The sequence below is a fragment of the Entelurus aequoreus genome, linkage group LG09 (genome assembly GCF_033978785.1).
Source record: "Entelurus aequoreus isolate RoL-2023_Sb linkage group LG09, RoL_Eaeq_v1.1, whole genome shotgun sequence".
Lineage (NCBI taxonomy): Eukaryota > Metazoa > Chordata > Actinopteri > Syngnathiformes > Syngnathidae > Entelurus > Entelurus aequoreus.
The window spans coordinates 25,012,216-25,032,266 of NC_084739.1; the positions used below are offsets into that span (position 1 = coordinate 25,012,216).

Genomic DNA, 20,051 nt, shown 5'->3' on the forward strand with positions numbered 1-20,051 from the left:
GTTTGGAAGCCGCAGCTGCGTACTCACGGTAGCGCGTATCCAACTCCAAGTCCTCCTGGTAAGAGTCTCTGTTGTCCCAGTTCTCCACAAGCATGCGTATCCAACTCAAAGTCTTCCTGGTAAGAGTCTCTGTTGTCCCAGTTCTCCACAAGCATGCGTATCCAACTCAAAGTCTTCCTGGTAAGAGTCTCTGTTGTCCCAGTTCTCCACAAGCATGCGTATCCAACTCAAAGTCTTCCTGGTAAGAGTCTCTGTTGTCCCAGTTCTCCACAGGCCAATGGTAAAGCTTGACTGTCATCCTTCGGGAATGTAAACAATGAAACACCGGCTACGTGTTTGTGTTGCTACAGCCGGCCGCTAATACACCACTTCCCACCTACAGCTTTCTTCTTTGCTGTCTTCATTGTTCATTAAACAAATTGCAAAAGATTCACCAACACAGATGTCCAGAATACTGTGGAATTTTGCGATGAAAACAGACGAGTTAATAGCTGGCCACAATGGTGTCCCAAAATGTCCGCTACAATCCGTGACGTCACGCGCAAACGTCATCATACCGAGACGTTTTCAGCAGGATATTTTGCGGGAAATTTAAAATTGCACTTTACTAATCTAACCTGGCCGTATTGGCATGTGTTGCAATGTTAAGATTTCATCATTTATATATAAACTATCAGACTGCGTGGTCGGTAGTAGTGGGTTTCAGTAGGCCTTTAAAACAGAAAATAAGCAGATATTAACAGTAAATGAACAAGTAGATTAATAATAATTTTTTACATTTTGTCCCTCATGAATGATAAATGACACAATATGTTACTGCATACGTCAGCAGACTAATTAGGAGCCTTTGTTTGCTTACTTACTAATAAAATACATGTTGTCTTGTAAGTTCACTATTTTATTTAAGGTCAAACTTGCAATAATAAATATATTTTTAATGTACCCTAAGATTTATTGTTAAAATAAAGCCAACAATGCAATTTTTGTTGTCCCCTTTATTTAGGAAAGTATCAAAAAGTACCGAAAAGTATAACAATCATTTTGGTACCGGTACCAAAATATTGGTATCGGGACAACACTAATCCCTACACATATTTTTGAAATATCGTTAAAACGTAAAGTTTGCACAATATCAGAACTTTCGATTGCTACTTGCCTTCTATTTTTTTTAGATATCCTAATATCATGATTAAAACGTGCTTCAAGAGTACACATTTGCGAGTCCCCAAACCTCATTAATCATCCTTATCCAAGCAATGCTCACCAAGAAGCAGAAAAAAAAAGCCTTCCTTTTATTTTGAAATGGAGTGATCGGAAAACGTGTGCGCACGGCCGACTTGACGCCCCGCGCTTTCTCTCTCCCCGTGCACGTGTTCACGCGGGCGCGTACATGCGTGTGCGCGTGTATTTGACTGCGCTCCCTGCGCGGTCGCCTGTGCTCGCCCAGCCAGTCTGCTCCTGCTCATCCACCGCGCGGATAGACGCCGAGGAGGCGGACCGACCGGAGCTACACCTCGGCCAGCGGTGCTGCGTCATAGCGCCGGTGGAGGTGAGCGGGCGGAGGCGGCGGAGGGGCAGCACGGGACCCTCCTCGCCCCTTCCTACATTTAGGACCCCGCAGTATTTTTTTTTTTTTTTTTTGTATTATTATATTTTTATTGGGCTTCGCTCCTCAGAAGCGCACTTTCTTCCTCTCTCAGTTTGCGCTCACGGTCCGACATGGAAGATGGACCGTCTTCGACAAGCTGTTTCAGAAGGTTCACGGACTGCTTCCTGGGTGCAAGTAGGTACACTTTATTAACGTCACGGTGATGCTACAGTTACACAGAATGTTCGCAGCAACAGTTCCGTGCAAACGCATCCTGCACATTTTTTTGACGTCTTTCCTCATGTGAGCCCAATTGGCGCACTTAACTTTATGAATGACACATTGATGCAGGGTGGGGACACAGCAGCAGGCTTATTTGCTCATTGTGTACTTTAATACAACATGGGGCATATTGGTTCTGAATTCAGGAGGAGCATGCAACAAGGCTGCAATGGAGAGGAATATGTTTTGGGATATATATATTAAAGTATTACATTACCCATGAATATAATACTGAACATGAATCCAATCCAATCCACTTTATTTAATATAGCACATTTCAAAAAACTTATTTGCTCATTGTGTACTTTTAATACAACATGGGGCATATTGGTTCCGAATTCAGGAGGAGCATGCAACAAGGCTGCAATGGAGAGGAATTTGTTTTGGGTAGAGATGTCCGATAATATCGGCAGCCCGATATTATCGGCCGATAAATGCTTTAAAATGTAATATTGTAAATTATCGGTATCGGTTTGAAAAAGTAAAATGTATGACTTTTTAAAAGGCCGCTGTTCGTAGTATTACATGGACGATGGGAGAAGTACAGAGCGCCAATAAACCTTAAAGGCACTGCCTTTGCGTGCCGGCCCGCTTACATAATACCTACGTCTTTTCACACACACAAGTGAATGCAAGGCATACTTAGTCAACAGCCATACAGGTCACACTGAGGGTGGCCGTATAAACAACTTTAACACTGTTACAAATATGCGCCACACTGTGAACCCACACCAAACAAGAATGACAAACTCATTTCGGGAGAACATCCGCATCGTAACACAACACAAACACAACAGAACAAATACCCAGAACCCCTTGCAGCCCCCCACCTCTACCCCGCCCCGCCCACCTCAACCTCCTCATGCTCTCTCAGGGAGAGCATGTCCCAAATTCCAAGCTGCTGTTTTGAGGCATGTTAAAAAAAAAAAGCACTTTGTGACTTCAATAATAAATATGGCAGTGCCATGTTGGCATTTTTTTCCATAACTTGAATTGTTTTTTTTTGGAAAACCTTGTTACATTGTTTAATGCATCCAGCGGGGCATCACAACAAAATTAGGCATAATAATGTGTTAATTCCACGACTGTATATATATCGGTGTCGGTTGATATCGGAATCGGTAATTAAGAGTTGGACAATATCGGAATATTGGATATCGGCAAAAAAGCCATTATCGGACATGTCTAGTTTTGGGGTATTTATATTAAAGTATAGAATAAAGTATTACATTACCCATGAATATAATACTGATTGTGAATCCAGTACAATCCACTTTATTTATATAGCACATTTTTGAAAAAAGGTATTTGCTCATTGTGTACTTTAATACAACATGGGACATATTTGTTCTGAATACAGGAGGAGCATGCAACAAGGCTGCAATGGAGAGGAATATGTTTTGGATATTTATATTAAAGTATAGAATAAAGTATTACATTACCCATGAATATAATACTGAACGTGAATCCAATCCAATCCACTTTATTTATATAGCACATTTCAAAAGACGTATTTGCTCATAGTGTACTTTAATACAACATGGGGCATATTGGTTCTGAATTCAGGAGAAGCATGCAACAAGGCTGCCATGTAGAGGAATATGTTTTGGGATATTTATATTAAAGTATAGAATAAAGTATTACATTACTTTGGGGACGGCGTGGCGCGGTTGGGAGAGTGGCCGTGCCAGCAACCTGAGGGTTCCTGGTTCAATCCCCACCTTCCACCAACTTCGTGACGTCCGTTGTGTCCTTGAGCAAGACACTTCACCCTTGCTCTGATGGGTCGTGGTTAGCGCCTTGCATGGCAGCTCCCACCATCAGTGTGAGAAAGTGTGTGTAAATGGGTGAATGTGGAAATAGTGTCAAAGCGCTTTGAGTACCTTAAAGGTAGAAACGCGCTATTCAAGTATAACCCATTTACCATTTACCATTACCCATGAACATAATACTGAACGTGAATCCAATTAAATCAAATCCACTTTATTTATATAGCACATTTCAAAAAACTTATTTTCTCATAGTGTACTTTAATACAAAATGGGGCATATTGGTTCTGAATTCAGGAGGAGCATGCAACAAGGCTGCAATGGAGAGGAATATCCATACATCCATCCATTTTCTACCGCTTGTCCCTTTTTGGGGTCGCTGGAGCCTATCTCAGCTGCATTCGGGCAGAAGGCGGGATACACCCTGGACAAGTCGCCACCTCATCACAGGGCCTGGAGAGGAATATGTTTTGGGATATTTATATTAAAGTATTACATTACCCATGAATATAATACTGAAGGTGAATCCAATCCAATCCAGTTAATTTATATAGCACATTTCAAAAAACGTATTTGCTCACAGTGTACTTTAATACAACATGGGGCATATTGGTTCTGAATTCAGGAGGAGCATGCAACAAGGCTGCAATGGAGAGGAATATGTTTTGGGTAGAGATGTCCGATATTATCGGGCTGCCGATATTATCGGCCGATAAATGCTTTAAAATGTAATATCGGAAATGATCGTATCGGTTTCAAAAAGTAAAAGGTATGACTTTTTAAAACGCCGCTGTACGTAGTGTTACACGGATGATGGGAGAAGTACAGAGCGCCAATAAACCTTAAAGGCACTGCCTATGCATGCCGGCCAAATTACATAATACCTACGGCTTTTCACACACACAATTGAATGCAATGCATACTTGGTCAACAGCCATACAGGTCACACTGAGGGTGTCCGTATAAACAACTTTAACACTGTTACAAATATGCGCCACACTGTGAACCCACACCAAACAAGAATGGCAAACGTATTTCGGGAGAACATCCGCACCGTAACACAACATAAACACAACAGAACAAATACCCAGAACCCCTTGCAGCACTAACTCTTCCGGGACGCTACAAAATACACCCCCCCCCCAGCACCTCAACCCCGCCCCCCAACCCCGCCCAGCTCAACCTCTTCATGCTCTCTCAGGGAGAGCATGTCCCAAATTCCAAGCTGCTGTTTTGAGACATGTGAAACAAAAATGCACTTTGTGACTTCAATAATAAATATGGCAGTGCCATGTTGGCATTTTTTTCCATAACTTGAGTTGATTTATTTTGGAAAACCTTGTTACATTGTTTAATGCATCCAGCGGGGCATCACAACAAAATTAGGCATAATAATGTGTTATTTCCACGACTGTATGTATCGGTACCGGTTGATATCGGAATCTGTAATTAAGAGTTGGACAATATCGGAATATCGGATATCGGCAAAAAAGCCATTATCGGACATCTCTAGTTTTGGGGTATTTATATTAAAGTATAGAATAAAGTATTACATTACCCATGAATATAATACTGATTGTGAATCCAGTACAATCCACTTTATTTATATAGCACATTTTTAAAAACGTATTTGCTTATTGTGTACTTTAATACAACATGGGACATATTTGTTCTGAATTCAGGAGGAGCATGCAACAAGGCTGCAATGGAGAGGAATATATTTTGGGATATTTATATTAAAGTATAGAATAAAGTATTACATTACCCATGAATATAATACTGAACGTGAATCCAATTCTATCCAATCCACTATATTTATATAGCACATTTAAAAAAACATATTTGCTCACAGTGTACTTTAATACAAAATGGGGCATATTGGTTCTGAATTCAGGAGGAGCATGCAACAAGGCTGCAATGGAGATAAATATGTTTTGGAATATTTATATTAAAGTATAGAATAAAGTATTACATTACCCATGAATATAATACTGAACGTGAATACAATCCAATCCAATCAAATGTATTTATATAGCACATTTAAAAAAAGAATAGAAGTTTCACAAAGTGCTGCACAGAAGTTAAGACAAACATACTAGAAGAGTCAGTAATATAAAACATTGGTAACACTTTAGTATGGGGAACATATTCACCATTAATTAGTTGCTTATTAACATGCAAATTAGTAACATATTGGCTCTTAATTAGTCATTATTAAGTACTTATTAATGCCTTATTCTGCATGTACTTATTATACAACCAGTAAGCCATTAACTAAGAGTCTTCCCTCAATAACCCCAGAATTATTGCTTATTAGTACTAAGTAAGGAAGTTCTTGTGAATGATTCTCCCTTTAATACCACTTAATGAATATGGTCTGTTCTTACATAACAAAACACAAAACTACAATAACCCTAACCCTAACCCTTAAGTCTTTCCATCCATTTTCTACCGCTTGTCCCGTTCGGGGTTGCGGGGGTGCTGGAGCCTATCTCAGCTGCATTCGGGCGGAAGGCGGGGTACACCCTGGACAAGTCTTTGTTACTTAGAATATGTTCCCCATACTAAAGTGTTACCAAAACATTTAACTATAGAAGAGTAAATACATAAAATACATCAGAGAAAATAAAATAGACTAAAATCACACAACTCTCATGCTGGTTTAAAAGCCAAAGAAGAAAAATATGTCATTAAAGAGGGAGCCGTCCGAATAACAATAGGGAAATTGTTCCAAAGTTTTGGAGCCACAGCAGAAAATGCACGATCACCTATGGATTTTAAACGGGTTTTTGGGACGACAAGAAGAAACTGATCAGCTGACCTCAGAGACCTTGTGAGGGTGTACATTTTTAAAAGGTCTGACATATATTGTGGCGCTAATCCGTTAAGAGATTTAAAAACAAACAACAGTATTTTAAAACAAATTCTAAAATGAACTGGGGATGCTAAAATGGGGGTAATGTGCTCATGTTTTTTAGTGCCAGTTAAAAGGCGAGCAGCAGCATTTTGGACTAACTGCAATCGAGCGATTGAGGCCTGGTTCATACCAACATAGAGGGAGTTACAGTAGTCCAAACGTGATGAAATGAAGACACGCTTGTGTAACATCCCTGAAAAGTCACCAATTTTTCCTCCCTCAATTACTTTCTCTCCTGGACTGCTTCCTGGGATTAAATCCATTAGGTTTGATGTTGAACTGTGCAGCCGTAGTACAAAATATACTTCACCCCAGGGCTAAGTTGCGTTTAGTAGTATCTGTGATGAGCGTGTACATATTTTGTCACGCCACTCCAGATATTTCGTCAAGTCTAAGTGACCTTTCAGTGGCAAGTCGTCTCACAATGAGGCTGTTCGGAGATGTGGTGTTCTTGGAATGTGAGTGATGGCGAAGCGTTCATGCCTGGAAATTCCACTTGTGGAAAATGGTGTACATTTTATTTTAACAACTATGCCACATTTGTATTTTATTTTTTTTATGATATTTTTTTTTAGAATTTCTACAAAACATGTTTCTATGGGCTAATAAGGCCAGGGAATACATGCATCTACAGTACAACATACAGTTATACAACATAAAGTAGCAAGAAACACGTCAATAATGAATAAAGCTAAACATGTTCCAGACCAAAAATCCCTTCATATTCTCTACTGCTTGCTAGTGTTACCATATCTGAGTTATTCTGCAGAAATGAGGGGGGGGGAAACAACTACAAATGTGCGCTTCATTCACTAACTGTGTTACAAAGAAGATCAGTTAGAATAACACATAATGTTGGATATAGAGAACATACAAACCCTTTATTTATTAAATCACAATTATTGAAATTCAACAATTTGGTGCATTTGCAAACAGCTAAAATTATGTGCAAGGCAAACTATAACCTGCTACCCAAGAATGCACAACAATTCTTCTCAACAAAAGAGGAGAAATATAACCTTAGAGGAAAATCTAATTTAAAGCATCTGTATGCACGTGCAACACTTAAAACCTTTAGCATATCTGTTTGTGGAATTAAATCATGGAATGGATTAACCAAATAAATCAAACAATTCAGTTTAAGAGACTGTTCAAACTACAAGTGTTCAATGTACACAGAACAAGAATTATGATGAACATCTTGAACCCTTTTTTTTCTTTTTATTGAGACAAAGATTATTTATGTATTTAATATTTGTTTGCTTACTATGGTATATTATTTATTTGTACACTGTTCTGTTACAGAGAACGAGGAAATGGGATACAATTGGTATGGTATACAAACGGGTAGGATTATATAAGCTCTGCTTCTTCCTACTCTTTTTCGGACACGCTGTAATGAAACAACTGGAAATATGTGATGAATTACATTGTATTGTATGCATGTTCGAAATAAACTGAAACTGAACTGAACTGAACAGTGTACATACTACCTATTTTTCAGGTATGATACTTTCACCCGAAAGCGTGAAGCGTATTCGTTTTTTCACAGCTTTATCCAATACCAAATTTATTCAATCCAACTTTATTTGTAGAGCACTTTAAAAAAAACATAATAACACTACAGCATAATAAAAGGCACATAATTCAAAGACAACAAGAGGCAGTTAAAACACACCTAAAATAAAATTAAGGCATAAAAACATGAGTAAAAAGAATAACTAAAATAAACCACACTAAAAATAAATACAATAGAATCAATACAAAACTAAGGTAATATCACGTAAAATATACTGGAAGGAGAAGACGCACATATAATTCAGCACAATCTTAGGCTGCTGCCCCCGCGACCCGACCTCGGATAAGCGGAAGAAGATGGATGGATGGATGGATTATTTATCAAGACTAAAACTGTTCTGCCGGTTCTGTTTTGCATCTATGTTTAGCACATGCACACTGGCAATTGAACAGAAATAGCTGTGAAAAAGGAGGTGAACGCGCTGCAGCTCCGTCCTACGTATGCTTGTCAACATATATGGACTGTCAAAAATAAATATAAAAGCCATATCATCTATTCAGCAATATCATTTCATAGCTGCTGAATTCAATTAGTAGGCTGATTAAAACAAATGCAATTGATTTGTTTTGGTGTCTGCTGCTGTTTGTTTATTTATTATTATTATTTTTTTAATGACGTTCGTTTTTTCCATTTTTATTTGTACAACAAAAGCCTAAAACAATTTTAGGGTGTATCAGAAAAAATTGTGAAAAATTAAATGTATTATTTTAATTGCCATTTGATCTCAAGTGAACTGTCATCCATCCTACCCCATACCCATTTTATACAAATAGTATTTTCTCATTCCCACCCTTTGCCACATTTCCAACAAACACATACTGTATCAACCGCAACTTTTGTGGATAATAAATGTATTGTTATTATATTCAAATTGTGCACTCTATGAAGGTGAGGAAGGGTTACATTATTTTGAAAGCATTTTTTAGTGCAATTTGACAACACACTTCTTTGTCTTTACCCCAAAGTTGGTACAGACTAGTCTCATATTGACTTCATGAAGCAGACAGTGAGGCCTCATGTTACTTTGTGCATAACGTCACTTGAGACTTGGCAGAGCATCTTTGTATCATTTATCTTAATTGTTGAAAATGTTCCAATTAACACCTCGACCAAGTCTTCCATAGTCGTTGGATGTGTTGTCTGCAAAAGTGGTCCCTAATTAGCACCTGGTTAAAAAAACATTGGCAGTAACACTTGTGGTTGTAAGCAACCTCCTGATGTAGTTTCTTTTGATGAGCTCCACAATATGGCAGAAGGTGCATTTGAAGTATGATGAGTGGTCATCTTACAGTGGCTTTATCTACCTCTGCATGCGCTTTAAAATGTCAGTTGCACGACTAAGCTTTGAAACGCAAGCGTGTTGCACTCTCCGTACTATACTACAATTGACATACATCAACGGTGTTATTGCTGACCAAGCAGTTTGCTCTTTACTACTATTACGACATTGGTTGTGTCGCTCCTGTGTTGTGCTAGATAATAAATGACCAATGTGTTGAAAAAGTAGTTATATGTTCCTTTCCGCCCTCGCTTATAAACACATTATAACTGGACTGTTTGTGAATGTAGCATGTCGTTTAGAATTGTGACTCACAAAAACTCATGATTTGATTAGACTTAGACTTAGACTTAGACTTCGACAAACTTTAATGATCCACAAGGGGAATTGTTCAACACAGTAGCTCAGTTACAATGATGGAAAGTGTAAGGACGGAAAGAACAATGCAGGTATAAATAGACTAATATAGCGATAAAAAAATCTAACATATATACGAATATATACATAATATGTGTACACAATAATATATATACAGATATATTATATTATGTATATTATATATTCTTTACATAATCGGTTCTCGGTTCAACGTGATTATCGCAACATATTATTTTGTATAAAAATGGTAATAAAACTTTTTCAAAACAGGTTACAGGTTATAAATGCTCCTCTTGGCTGCTGACGTAAAGCGTATATGCACAAAGAGTAAGCACCAAAATGACCTTTAAACGTCTTTTTAAAAAGTGATTTATTTTTTTCAATCATATTAATTAGAGAAAATGGCATCGTAACTTTGCTTCTTAACACACCTCATACACACTGAGCCCTCATGTAACAACAGTTGCGTGGCTTTCCTACTAAATATGTATGTACAATCAAATCGTACGCGAGTAAAAATTCTGATGTCATAAAGTGTCCGCACTGACAAATTCAAGCAAATTTTTTTGTTACATCTACTTGGAATCCGCCACAGACGTGTGCGGCTTGGCACGTCCAGAGCTGTGTATAGAGAGAGCCAACTCTGTTTCAAAGTTGGTAGCAAACATTGCGCCCTGTAGTCAAGTTAGAAGCTTTTGACTAATCAGAGAGAGTATGGCCGGAGGATCTACTAAATTAATTTAGGAGCCTGAATTTTAAAGTATCCACAGCCTGTTGAAATGTGCGTACGGCAGCTATGGAGTTGGCGAGAAGCAGCGCGCATTTCCACGTCAACGCCAGTTTTGATACATGTTAATTTTGCAGTGAAAAAAGGCGTAATGCAGGTTTTTGTGTGTACGCGAGCATGATACATGAGGGACCTGGTCTGCCAGAGCATAAGAAGATGTAGCTGGAGGGAGCAGTGTTGCCAGTTTAGCAAATTTGTCGTGCAATCCATTTTGCGTGTCTGTCTTCATTAATATGCAAAATATATGCTGATCATCAAAACGCCCACAGTACTGGGGAAGGAAGATGCAAATATATTTTTTAAGCAAAGGTAATGTGATTTATCAACACTAACCATTGTTTTGCAAGCACTATTTTGCATTTGATTTCCACACACGGCTTCAGGATTGATGCTTGCGCTACAAAGACAGATGATGGACTCCGTCCTATGTGTGTGTGTCAACATTTTGGATTGACAGAAATACAAAATATCAGACATATTGTCTATTCAGCAACATCATTTTATAATTTTATAGCTGCTAGAGGATTTAAGAGGCTGATTAAAACAAATTCAATTGATGCGTTTTGATGTCCTTTAGTATTGTTAATGATGTTTGTTTTCTATCACATATAATATATATTATTGAAATATTTCTTATATGAAAAAAAAATATTTAAGTACACATTTTTTTGCCTTTTGAGCGGCGTAAGTGCAGCTTCTCACTAATGAGCCCACGAAAAGTGGTATTAATGTAGAGGCACTGCAGGACTGCTTCTAAAATGCCTATCAAAAGTAGTACATGTCTCCAGCATGTTTGAAAACATAAGAGCATGATAACATGAACGTGCAGTAAATGAGTGTCTCCATGATGATGCCCATATAGTACTTGGAAAAATCCTCATTTAAATATGGAGGTCTGCACCACTTCACAATTGCACACGCAGTCTTAATAGATCACATGCAACACACCCACTAATAGTACAAACTATTTTATAGATTGCACACGCTGTTTACCATGTGATATTTGGATATTAGTAAATCAGGCTCCTGGTGTGTGTCTGAAAAGGATCAAGAAGAGGCAAAAACTTATATTGTATTACAAACAATGCTAAAAGTCTTTAAATTTCTGTATAATCAATTTCCAATCAACTTCCTATTTACCAAATAACATTAATGTGTTTTTGTTCAGTTTTAGACATAATTTGTTTTTGTTTTTTTAGTATTCAGACCCCCTTGAGATGATCTTTTTCAAAAAAGCAACTAGCGACTTTTCTGGACCCTTTGGACAATTTTGGAAACATGAACACACTTGTGTCTCTTCTCAACAATGCTGCCACATCTATAAGCACTGACATGCGACTCCGTCTCCCTTGTGGCAGAAAACCCCCCACAAAAAGAAGCGGCAGAGGACAGTTAATTAGTATTTTTCACATTATTTTGTTTGCTTTTCTTGTTTTTTACTGCCCCATAATTAAGGAATTGCACATGCGTCATGTCATGGCCAAGTTTGCAAATTACAATTACACACACGGGACAGACTTAAATGTATTTTCTGGTTAAACTTGCAAATATATTTTCAATGTTACTAAATATGGTTCCATCCATTCCCTCAAGGGAAAGTCAGAGGTGAGACTAAATGCTTGACTTCTACTAAAAAGACAGAGAAATGCTTATATGGTCAGTGTAGCGTTGCTGAAACAACAATTCTGGTGGTGCCCTCAGGCTTAAACAGTACTGTATATATATTATTGTGCTACTGTACATAAAGCGATGGCATTGAGCAGTCCATGTGACACACTAGCATGCAGAAATGGGATGTACTTTCTCTGGTTTGTTTTGCAGCAGCTGACATGTATACCGTTGTTTATCCCCGCTGAAATGGGTCTGGATGCAAGAGGGTTCACTTAAAGGCCTACTGAAATGACATTTTCTTATTTAAACGGGGATAGCAGGTCCATTCTATGTGCCATACTTGATAATTTCGCGATATTGCCATATTTTTGCTGAAAGGATTTAGTAGAGAACATCGACGATAAAGTTCGCAACTTTTGGTCGCTGATAAAAAAGCCTTGCCTGTACCGGAAGTAGCGTGACGTCACAGGTTGAAGAGCTCCTCACATCTGCACATTGTTTACACCAGCAGCGAGAGCGATTCGGACAGAGAAAGCGACGATTACCCCATTAATTTGAGCGAGGTTGAAAGATTCGTTGATGAGGAAAGTGAGAGTGAAGGATTAGAGTGCAGTGCAGGACGCCAGGGTGTATCTTTTTTCGCTCTGACCGTAATTTAGGTACAAGGGCTCTGTCATGCCAAATTTCTTCCCTCTACAAAAGCCTTCCCTCCCCCATTTACTTCCGGGGCTGCGTCCAATAAAATCACAAAGTTGCCGGGGGTCCTTAACCTGCACGCGACTGTCCTGTTTCGCGCCTGTACAAAAAAAACAACAATAATCGATTTCTTCAGATTCCAGCAGCTGTCAAAGACGAAGTATCCTTCCAGCGACGGGCAGTCAAAGCCGAAGTGCTATCGATCGCTGTCAATGACGTAAGAGGAAACATGACCACGGAAGTAAATGGGGGAGGGAAGGTTTTTGTAGAGGGAAGAAATTTGGCGTGACAGCTCATTGGATTCCACACTTTCTCCTTTTTCTATTGTGGATCACGGATTTGTATTTTAAACCACCTCGGATACTATATCCTCTTGAAAATGAGAGTCGAGAACACGAAATGGATATTCACAGTGACTTTTATCTCCACGACAATACATCGGTGAAGCACTTTAGCTTCGGAGCTAACGTGACAGCATCGTGCTTAACTGCGGATAGAAACAGAAGAAACATGCCCCTGACTGGAAGTATAGACAGAAGATCAACAATACTACTATTACTTTTACTATCAAGAGACACCGAACCAAACCCTGGACCTGTAACCACACGGTTAATGCTGTCCAGCCTGGCGAAGCCTAGCAATGCTGTTGCTAACGATGCCATTGAAGCTAACTTAGCTACGGGACCTCGACAGAGCTCTGCTAAAAACATTAGCTCTCCACCTACGCCAGCCCTCATGTGCTCATCACGACCCGTGCTCACCTGCGTTCCAGCGATCGACGGCGCGACAAAGGACTTCACCCGATCATCGGTGCGGTCGGCGGCTAGCGTCGGATAGCGCGTCTGCTATCCAACTCAAAGTCCTCCTGGTTGTGTTGCTGTAGCCAGCCGCTAATACACCGATCCCACCTACAGCTTTCTTCTTTGCTGTCTCCATTGTTCATTAAACAAATTGCAAAAGATTCACCAACACAGATGTCCAGAATACTTTGGAATTTTTCGATGAAAACAGACGCTGTTTGTATTGGGACACAATGGTGTCCCAATACTTCCGTTCAATCCGTGACGTCACGCGCAAACGTCATCATACCGAGACGTTTTCAGCCGGATATTTCCCGGGAAATTTAAAATTGCACTTTATAAGTTAACCCGGCCGTATTGGCATGTGTTGCAATGTTAAGATTTCATCATTGATATATAAACTATCAGACTGCGTGGTCGGTAGTAGTGGGTTTCAGTAGGTCTTTAATGCAGAGTGGTTTGTCACGTGTTGATGTGCCTGCGTGCACCTCTAACAAGCCTAAGGAGGAGTCACTTCCAGCTGTGTGTAGTCGACGTTGTGTGCGTCTTGCTGCGCTGTTGGACTGCTGTGGTCATTTAGGGTCAACACTATCTTGATCTCTTAGGCATTTTTTTCTTAAACCCAATCTTTTTTTTCCGACAATTTGCTCAACTGGATGAAGAAAGCTGAATCTGGAGCAGGAAGTGCTCACGCTGGACATTTCCGTCCTGACCGCATGCCTTCTCCCTTTTCTTGACACACTTACTGAATATGTAAACATACACTTTGCTTGGTATGCTTTAGGAATGAAAATGAAAGCTGGAGAGAAATATGAAATGTTGAAAGAATCCAAGGCAGGACTCGTCATTTACTATTTATTCCTTCTATTTTATAATTTCTGTCAGTATTATCTAAACTTCTAATGCAACAATATGTAGTAATCATATCTTATTTTGCATGTTATAGTATTTAGTAATGATGGACAGTGTTGGCGCTAGGAATTTTCAAAATAGGGTCGCAGGAACCCCATTAAGTCATAAAAATGGGGTCCCACAGTAAATTTTTGGGGTCCAACTTTTTTGTAATCGTTTTGAAAACAAATGATAAATGTATGCATTATCCTGTTATAGCTCACATTTTATATTGTGAATAAAGGTTGTCATAAACGTTACTTAATTCATTAAAAAAATAATACTAAAGAAAACTAATGTTTATGCGTATGTAAATTTATTCAGTTATAAACATTCATTCATTTTCTTCTTTCCTTCATGGATCTAAACTTTACTGCTGCTGGTATTTATTTCTGTATAAAAGTGTAAAAAGTTTTTTGCTTCAATCATGAAATAATGATAATGATGTGCTTTTTTCAAATGTGTTAATTCTGTAAAGGAATTAGTTAAATGTTTAAAATGACTGGTCAATTGTGCTGTTATGAAGTGCAATGTCAGCACTATTTTTTTTTCCTGCAGTTTCAAATGCACTTGTTTTAATAAATAAATACAGCGTTATAAAAGCATACACAATCTGTGTAAATGTATTAGTCTGTGGTTAAAAGGACTTGAAAGGACTCAAAACTCAAAATGCAGGACTTGGGACTTGACTTGAGACTTTCCAGTCTTGACTTTGGACTTGACTCGGGACTTGCCTGTCTTGACTCGGGACTTTACTCGAGACTTGACGGCAAAGACTTGAGACTTACTTGTGACTTGCAAAGCAATGACTTGGTCCCACCTCTGCTAACAACCCTCAGTAGTTAAACTTTATTTTACTTGATTATAACTTCTCAGCATGCTTGTGTGACAATGTTAAAGTCCTGCTGAAAACATTGCCTTCATATATTTAGGATGGCAACATATGTTGCTCCAAAACCTGTATGTACCTTTCAGCATTAATGGTGCCTTCACAGATGTGTAAGTTACCCATGTCTTGGGCACTAATACACCCCCATACCATCACAAATGCTGGCTTTTGAACTTTGCGCCTCGAACAGTCCGGATGGTTCTTTTCCTCTGTGTTCCGGAGGACACGACGTCCACAGTTTCCAAAAACAATTTGAAATGTGGACTCGTCAGACCACAGAACACTTTTCCACTTTGCATCAGTCCATCTTAAATTAGCTCAGGCCCAGCGAAGCCGGCAACGTTTCTGGGTGTTGTTGATAAATGGATTTCGCTTTGCATAGTAGAGTTTTAACTTGCACTTACAGATGTAGCGACGAACTGTAGTTACTGACAGTGGTTTTCTGAAATGTTCCTGAGCCCATGTGGTGATATCCTTTACACACTGATGTTGCTTTTTGATGCAGTACCGCCTGAGGGATCGAAGGTCTGTAATATCATCGCTTACGTGCAGTGATTTCTCCAGATTCTCTGAACCTTTTCATGATATTACGGACATTAGATGATGAAATCCCTAAATTCCTTGCAATAGCTGGTTGAGAAATGTTGTTGTTAAACTGTTCGACAATTTGCTCGCGCATTTGTTCACAATGCGGTGACCATCGCCCCATCCTTGTTTGTGAATGACTGAGCATTTCATGGAAGTTGCTATTATACCCAATCATTACACCCACCTGTTCCCAATTAGCCTGTTCACCTGTGGGATGTTCCGAATAAGTGTTTGATGAGCATTTCTCAACTTTCTCAGTCTTTTTTGCCACTTGTGCCAGCTTTTTTGTAACATGTTGCAGGCATCAAATTCCAAATGAGCTAATTTTAGCAAAAAATAACAAAGGTTTTCCAGTTTGAGCGTTAACTATCTTGTCTTTGCAGTCTATTCAATTGAATATAGGTTGAAAAGGATTTGCAAATCGTTGTAGTCTGTTTTTATTTACGATTTACACAACGTGCCAACTTCACTGGTTTTGGGTTTTGTACATGAAAAAGGCTGATTTTATTCATGGTCAAGAGATTAACGAGCGCCCAACGCCTTCTGAGGTAGAGCTTTCTTCCTATCATTCACACATACACCGTGACCAGCCACGACCCAGAGACCTGTTCAGAAAAAAAGTCCTCAGAAGTTGGACAAATGAGCAAATAACAGAGGCTCAGGGTGTACCCTTATGCCCGAGTATAGCTGGGATAGGCTCCACCCCCCCTCCCGTGACCCCGAGAGGGACAAGCCCTAGAAACTGGATGGATGGAAGTGGACAGAGGAGTTATGATGCGAATTTAAAGAAAATGGTGATCAGTGAAGCAGACCGATCTAATAACTATACAGCAACTAAGACATATGATTAGGACTGCAGCTATTGGTTATTTTAGTAATCGAGTAATCTATCGATTAATCAAATAATTGGATAAGCACACTTTATAAACTCAATGTGTATTTTAGGGAAAATAGATTGGTCTGCTCGCAACTAACCTTCATTGTTTTTTCTAATAAATTAAAATCATCCACATTTTAAATTGCACTTTTAAATTTTTTTTTTAACTGTTGTTTGTTTCCACACAGATAATGACACCACCGCTCTCACATGCTTTCTATTGCAGAGGCTGTGCAGTAACTATGTCCAAGTATTTAAAAGTTTTGGGTACTCCATGCGGTCAGGATTTTATACATTCTTATTGGTTACATACAGAACAGATTTTGTTCGACTTTGAAGGTTCCACTGTAACTTATTTTTGTTTCTAAATCATTGTCTTCAAAACACGAAGGGTCTGATCTCAAGGTTTTGTCTTTACTAAGACGTGCAAACTTGATAGCACCCACAAAGCTGATCTACTAAACGTGTGCGCAGAGGATTACATTTTTTTAGTGAGCAAAATAGTGAGTGCAATCCATTTTGCGCTAGGATGTCAAACTTGTTTTCATTGAGGGCCACATCGCAGTTATGGCTGCCATCAGAGGGCCGCTTGTAACAGCGAATAATGTATGAATTTGCCTCTGGATTTCATGATTAATTATATAAATTGTTTTAGGTAGACTGTCGATTTTACAGTAAAAACTTTACATTTACAAAATTTCACTGTGAAATATGTTCCACCGTGTTGCCCGTTTTCAAAAATCAATAAAAAACATTTTTATTTAAAGAATGTATTTTTTAGGCCATCTCCGCGCTTATTTGTTTTATTTATATGTCACGTGTCAGTAGCAAAGATGATGTTTTGTATCCTGTGACTTGTTTTCAATCGAATTCTGAATTAAATCGTCACCCCAAGAATCTGAATCGAATCGTGAGTTGTTGTTAGACTCCCATCCCATCTGTTTACTATGCATCACTGCAGTGGCTTCCTTTTCACAGTTTTGCCTTTACTGTTGCTTTAAACTTCACATAAAAGTTCAAGCCGAAGAAAATAAACTGGCTTGGGTCCTTTCATGTCAAAAATCTGTTCAGGACTGGATCAGCGCCAGGGCACAGTGCGTGATATTAGTGGCAAAACAGATGACATTCTCCTCAAGGCATCCTCTATCTATTGACCCCTCTGTCAGCTTGTCAGGGAGGGTTGGTTTCTGAGGGGATGGGAAAAGGCCATGAGCGCGTATATTCCCTTCCAACTTCTTCTCATATCGGCGCTCAAGGAACGACCCGACACAGGATCTGAGTGCTGTGGTTCTCATTAGCAGCTTCCCATCGTTTTAGCATCAGGCCAGATGTGCAGTGACGAACACGACCCCATATCGTTGATGGGCCTCTAGGGGATGGTCAAGGTTGGGGGCGGGAGGTTGTGGTGCACTTGCACCAAACCAAGATGCTGACTCCAAGCATTATGATTTGGCACCATCCTCTGAATTCTCATCAATATAATTAAATGGCAACACGTCTGGTGTGTAGTCTGCCTTTCACCCGAAGTCTGCTGGGATAGACTCCCTGTGTCCCTAGACACAATAAGAGGTATGGAAAATGGATATCAGTGAAGTTCCAGTTAATAACTTGCAATGTTTAGACCTGCAGTGTGTGTGAGCACACACCAAGAGATATGTCTTATCTACATCTCAGTTTGACATTTACAGCTCCCATCCTTTACATCTAACGACCTGGGCCAAAGAAGTGGAAATAATGCAAATTGCATTTCCATGGAGATCGTCCTCTCGTTCTCTGTGCAGTGTGTTTGCATGTTTGTACACAGGTCTCTCCTTCCGCCATGTCATCTCTGGAATGGCAGTGGGAATCGATACAGCAATAATCAATACACTGCAAGAAACCAACATTTCATGCCGATATCTACAGTATATAACAGAGCTGGGCAAATATTTGGACTCGGGGGCCACATTGAGAGAAAAAAATGTGTCTGGGAGGCCAATGGGTATGTGTATAAATGATATGTACACATTGAGCTGTTAAAATCGGCTGTGTTTGGGTCCCTTTTTTTTCAGGAACACTAATACCAAAAGTCACAATGTCCGATAGAGTTCTCAAAATGTTATGACAGACCGTCTAAAAAAACCAGAATGGAATTTCATAGTTTTGTACATGAAAATAAAGAAAGTGGGATTTACAATATTAACTATGAACAATAAAACACTGAATATTAACAACATATGAACGTCGATCCTCTTTTACTTCTCAGACCAGCTCCTCGATAGACATCTTTTACAATCAAGCAAAACACAACAAAAATGTAACAAACAGCAAAATATGAATGCAATGTGTAATAAACACCTATGATATGTTATAACTTTTATATAAAAATCTGCTTCCGCATCTGTTTCTGACACACAGGTTTTGGGCCGGCTGCTCTGAAAACAAACCCCGCCCACTCCGGTTTGTTCCTCGTCTGAGCTGCTGTGACGTAGATTACCGTAACAACTCGTATAACACCCAAAAGTGCAGATTTCACCCATTGAAATACTTTATATAGTTCAAGACTGACGGTAATTTAAAAACAGCACTTCACATCATAATGGTGGCTACAGTTTTGATGTTAAAGGTCTAAAAAAAAAAATTTAGAATGTCCGGCGGGCCGGATAGAAAATCTTAATGGGCCGCATGTGACCAGCGGGCCGTATTTTGCCCAGGTCTGGTATATAACCAAAGAAGGGAAAAACTTTTCCACAGAATTCAAATTGGAACCATGACAATAATCAAAAATAATCAGCCCAAATTAGAACTGCACGATTAATCGACATCGAGGTCTTAAGTAGTGCAATAAATAACCGCAAGAGGCTGAGGTCTTTTGTTTTTTTTCTCCGACCCAGGATTGTTGAGCCTGCCGTTTGTTCTTCTCTAGCTTCAAACTGGAAGCTTTGCATCGCTCTCAGCACCTGAGCACCTTTATTTAACAGTAGAACTGAACGCCGTGAGCCCTCTTTTCCGTCATTTACAATCTTTGTTTCGGTGGGCGGGGCGCCAGCTTCCACACACAGGAAGTACAGACAGCCTCTGTCACGCCAAATTTCTTCCCCCTACAAAAACCGTCCCCCCATTTACTTCCGGGGCTGCGTC

General features: G+C 39.3%; 1 protein-coding gene across 5 annotated transcripts in view; it reads left to right on the plus strand.

Moving 5' to 3' along the window:
• Positions 1–20,051, plus strand: part of pde10a (phosphodiesterase 10A) — a 228,080-nt gene that overhangs the window by 94,045 nt on the left and 113,984 nt on the right. For 2 of the 5 annotated variants that reach the window (XM_062058408.1, XM_062058412.1), the window contains exon 1: positions 1,413–1,783. The exons of 1 other annotated variant lie outside the window; for it this stretch is intronic. In XM_062058408.1, coding sequence (XP_061914392.1) covers positions 1,720–1,783 — 64 coding nt within the window. In that variant the 5' untranslated portion in view covers positions 1,413–1,719. Of the gene's footprint in view, positions 1–1,412; positions 1,784–20,051 lie in introns of those variants that run through there. 2 more of the 5 variants (XM_062058410.1, XM_062058411.1) reach the window with 2 other exon arrangements.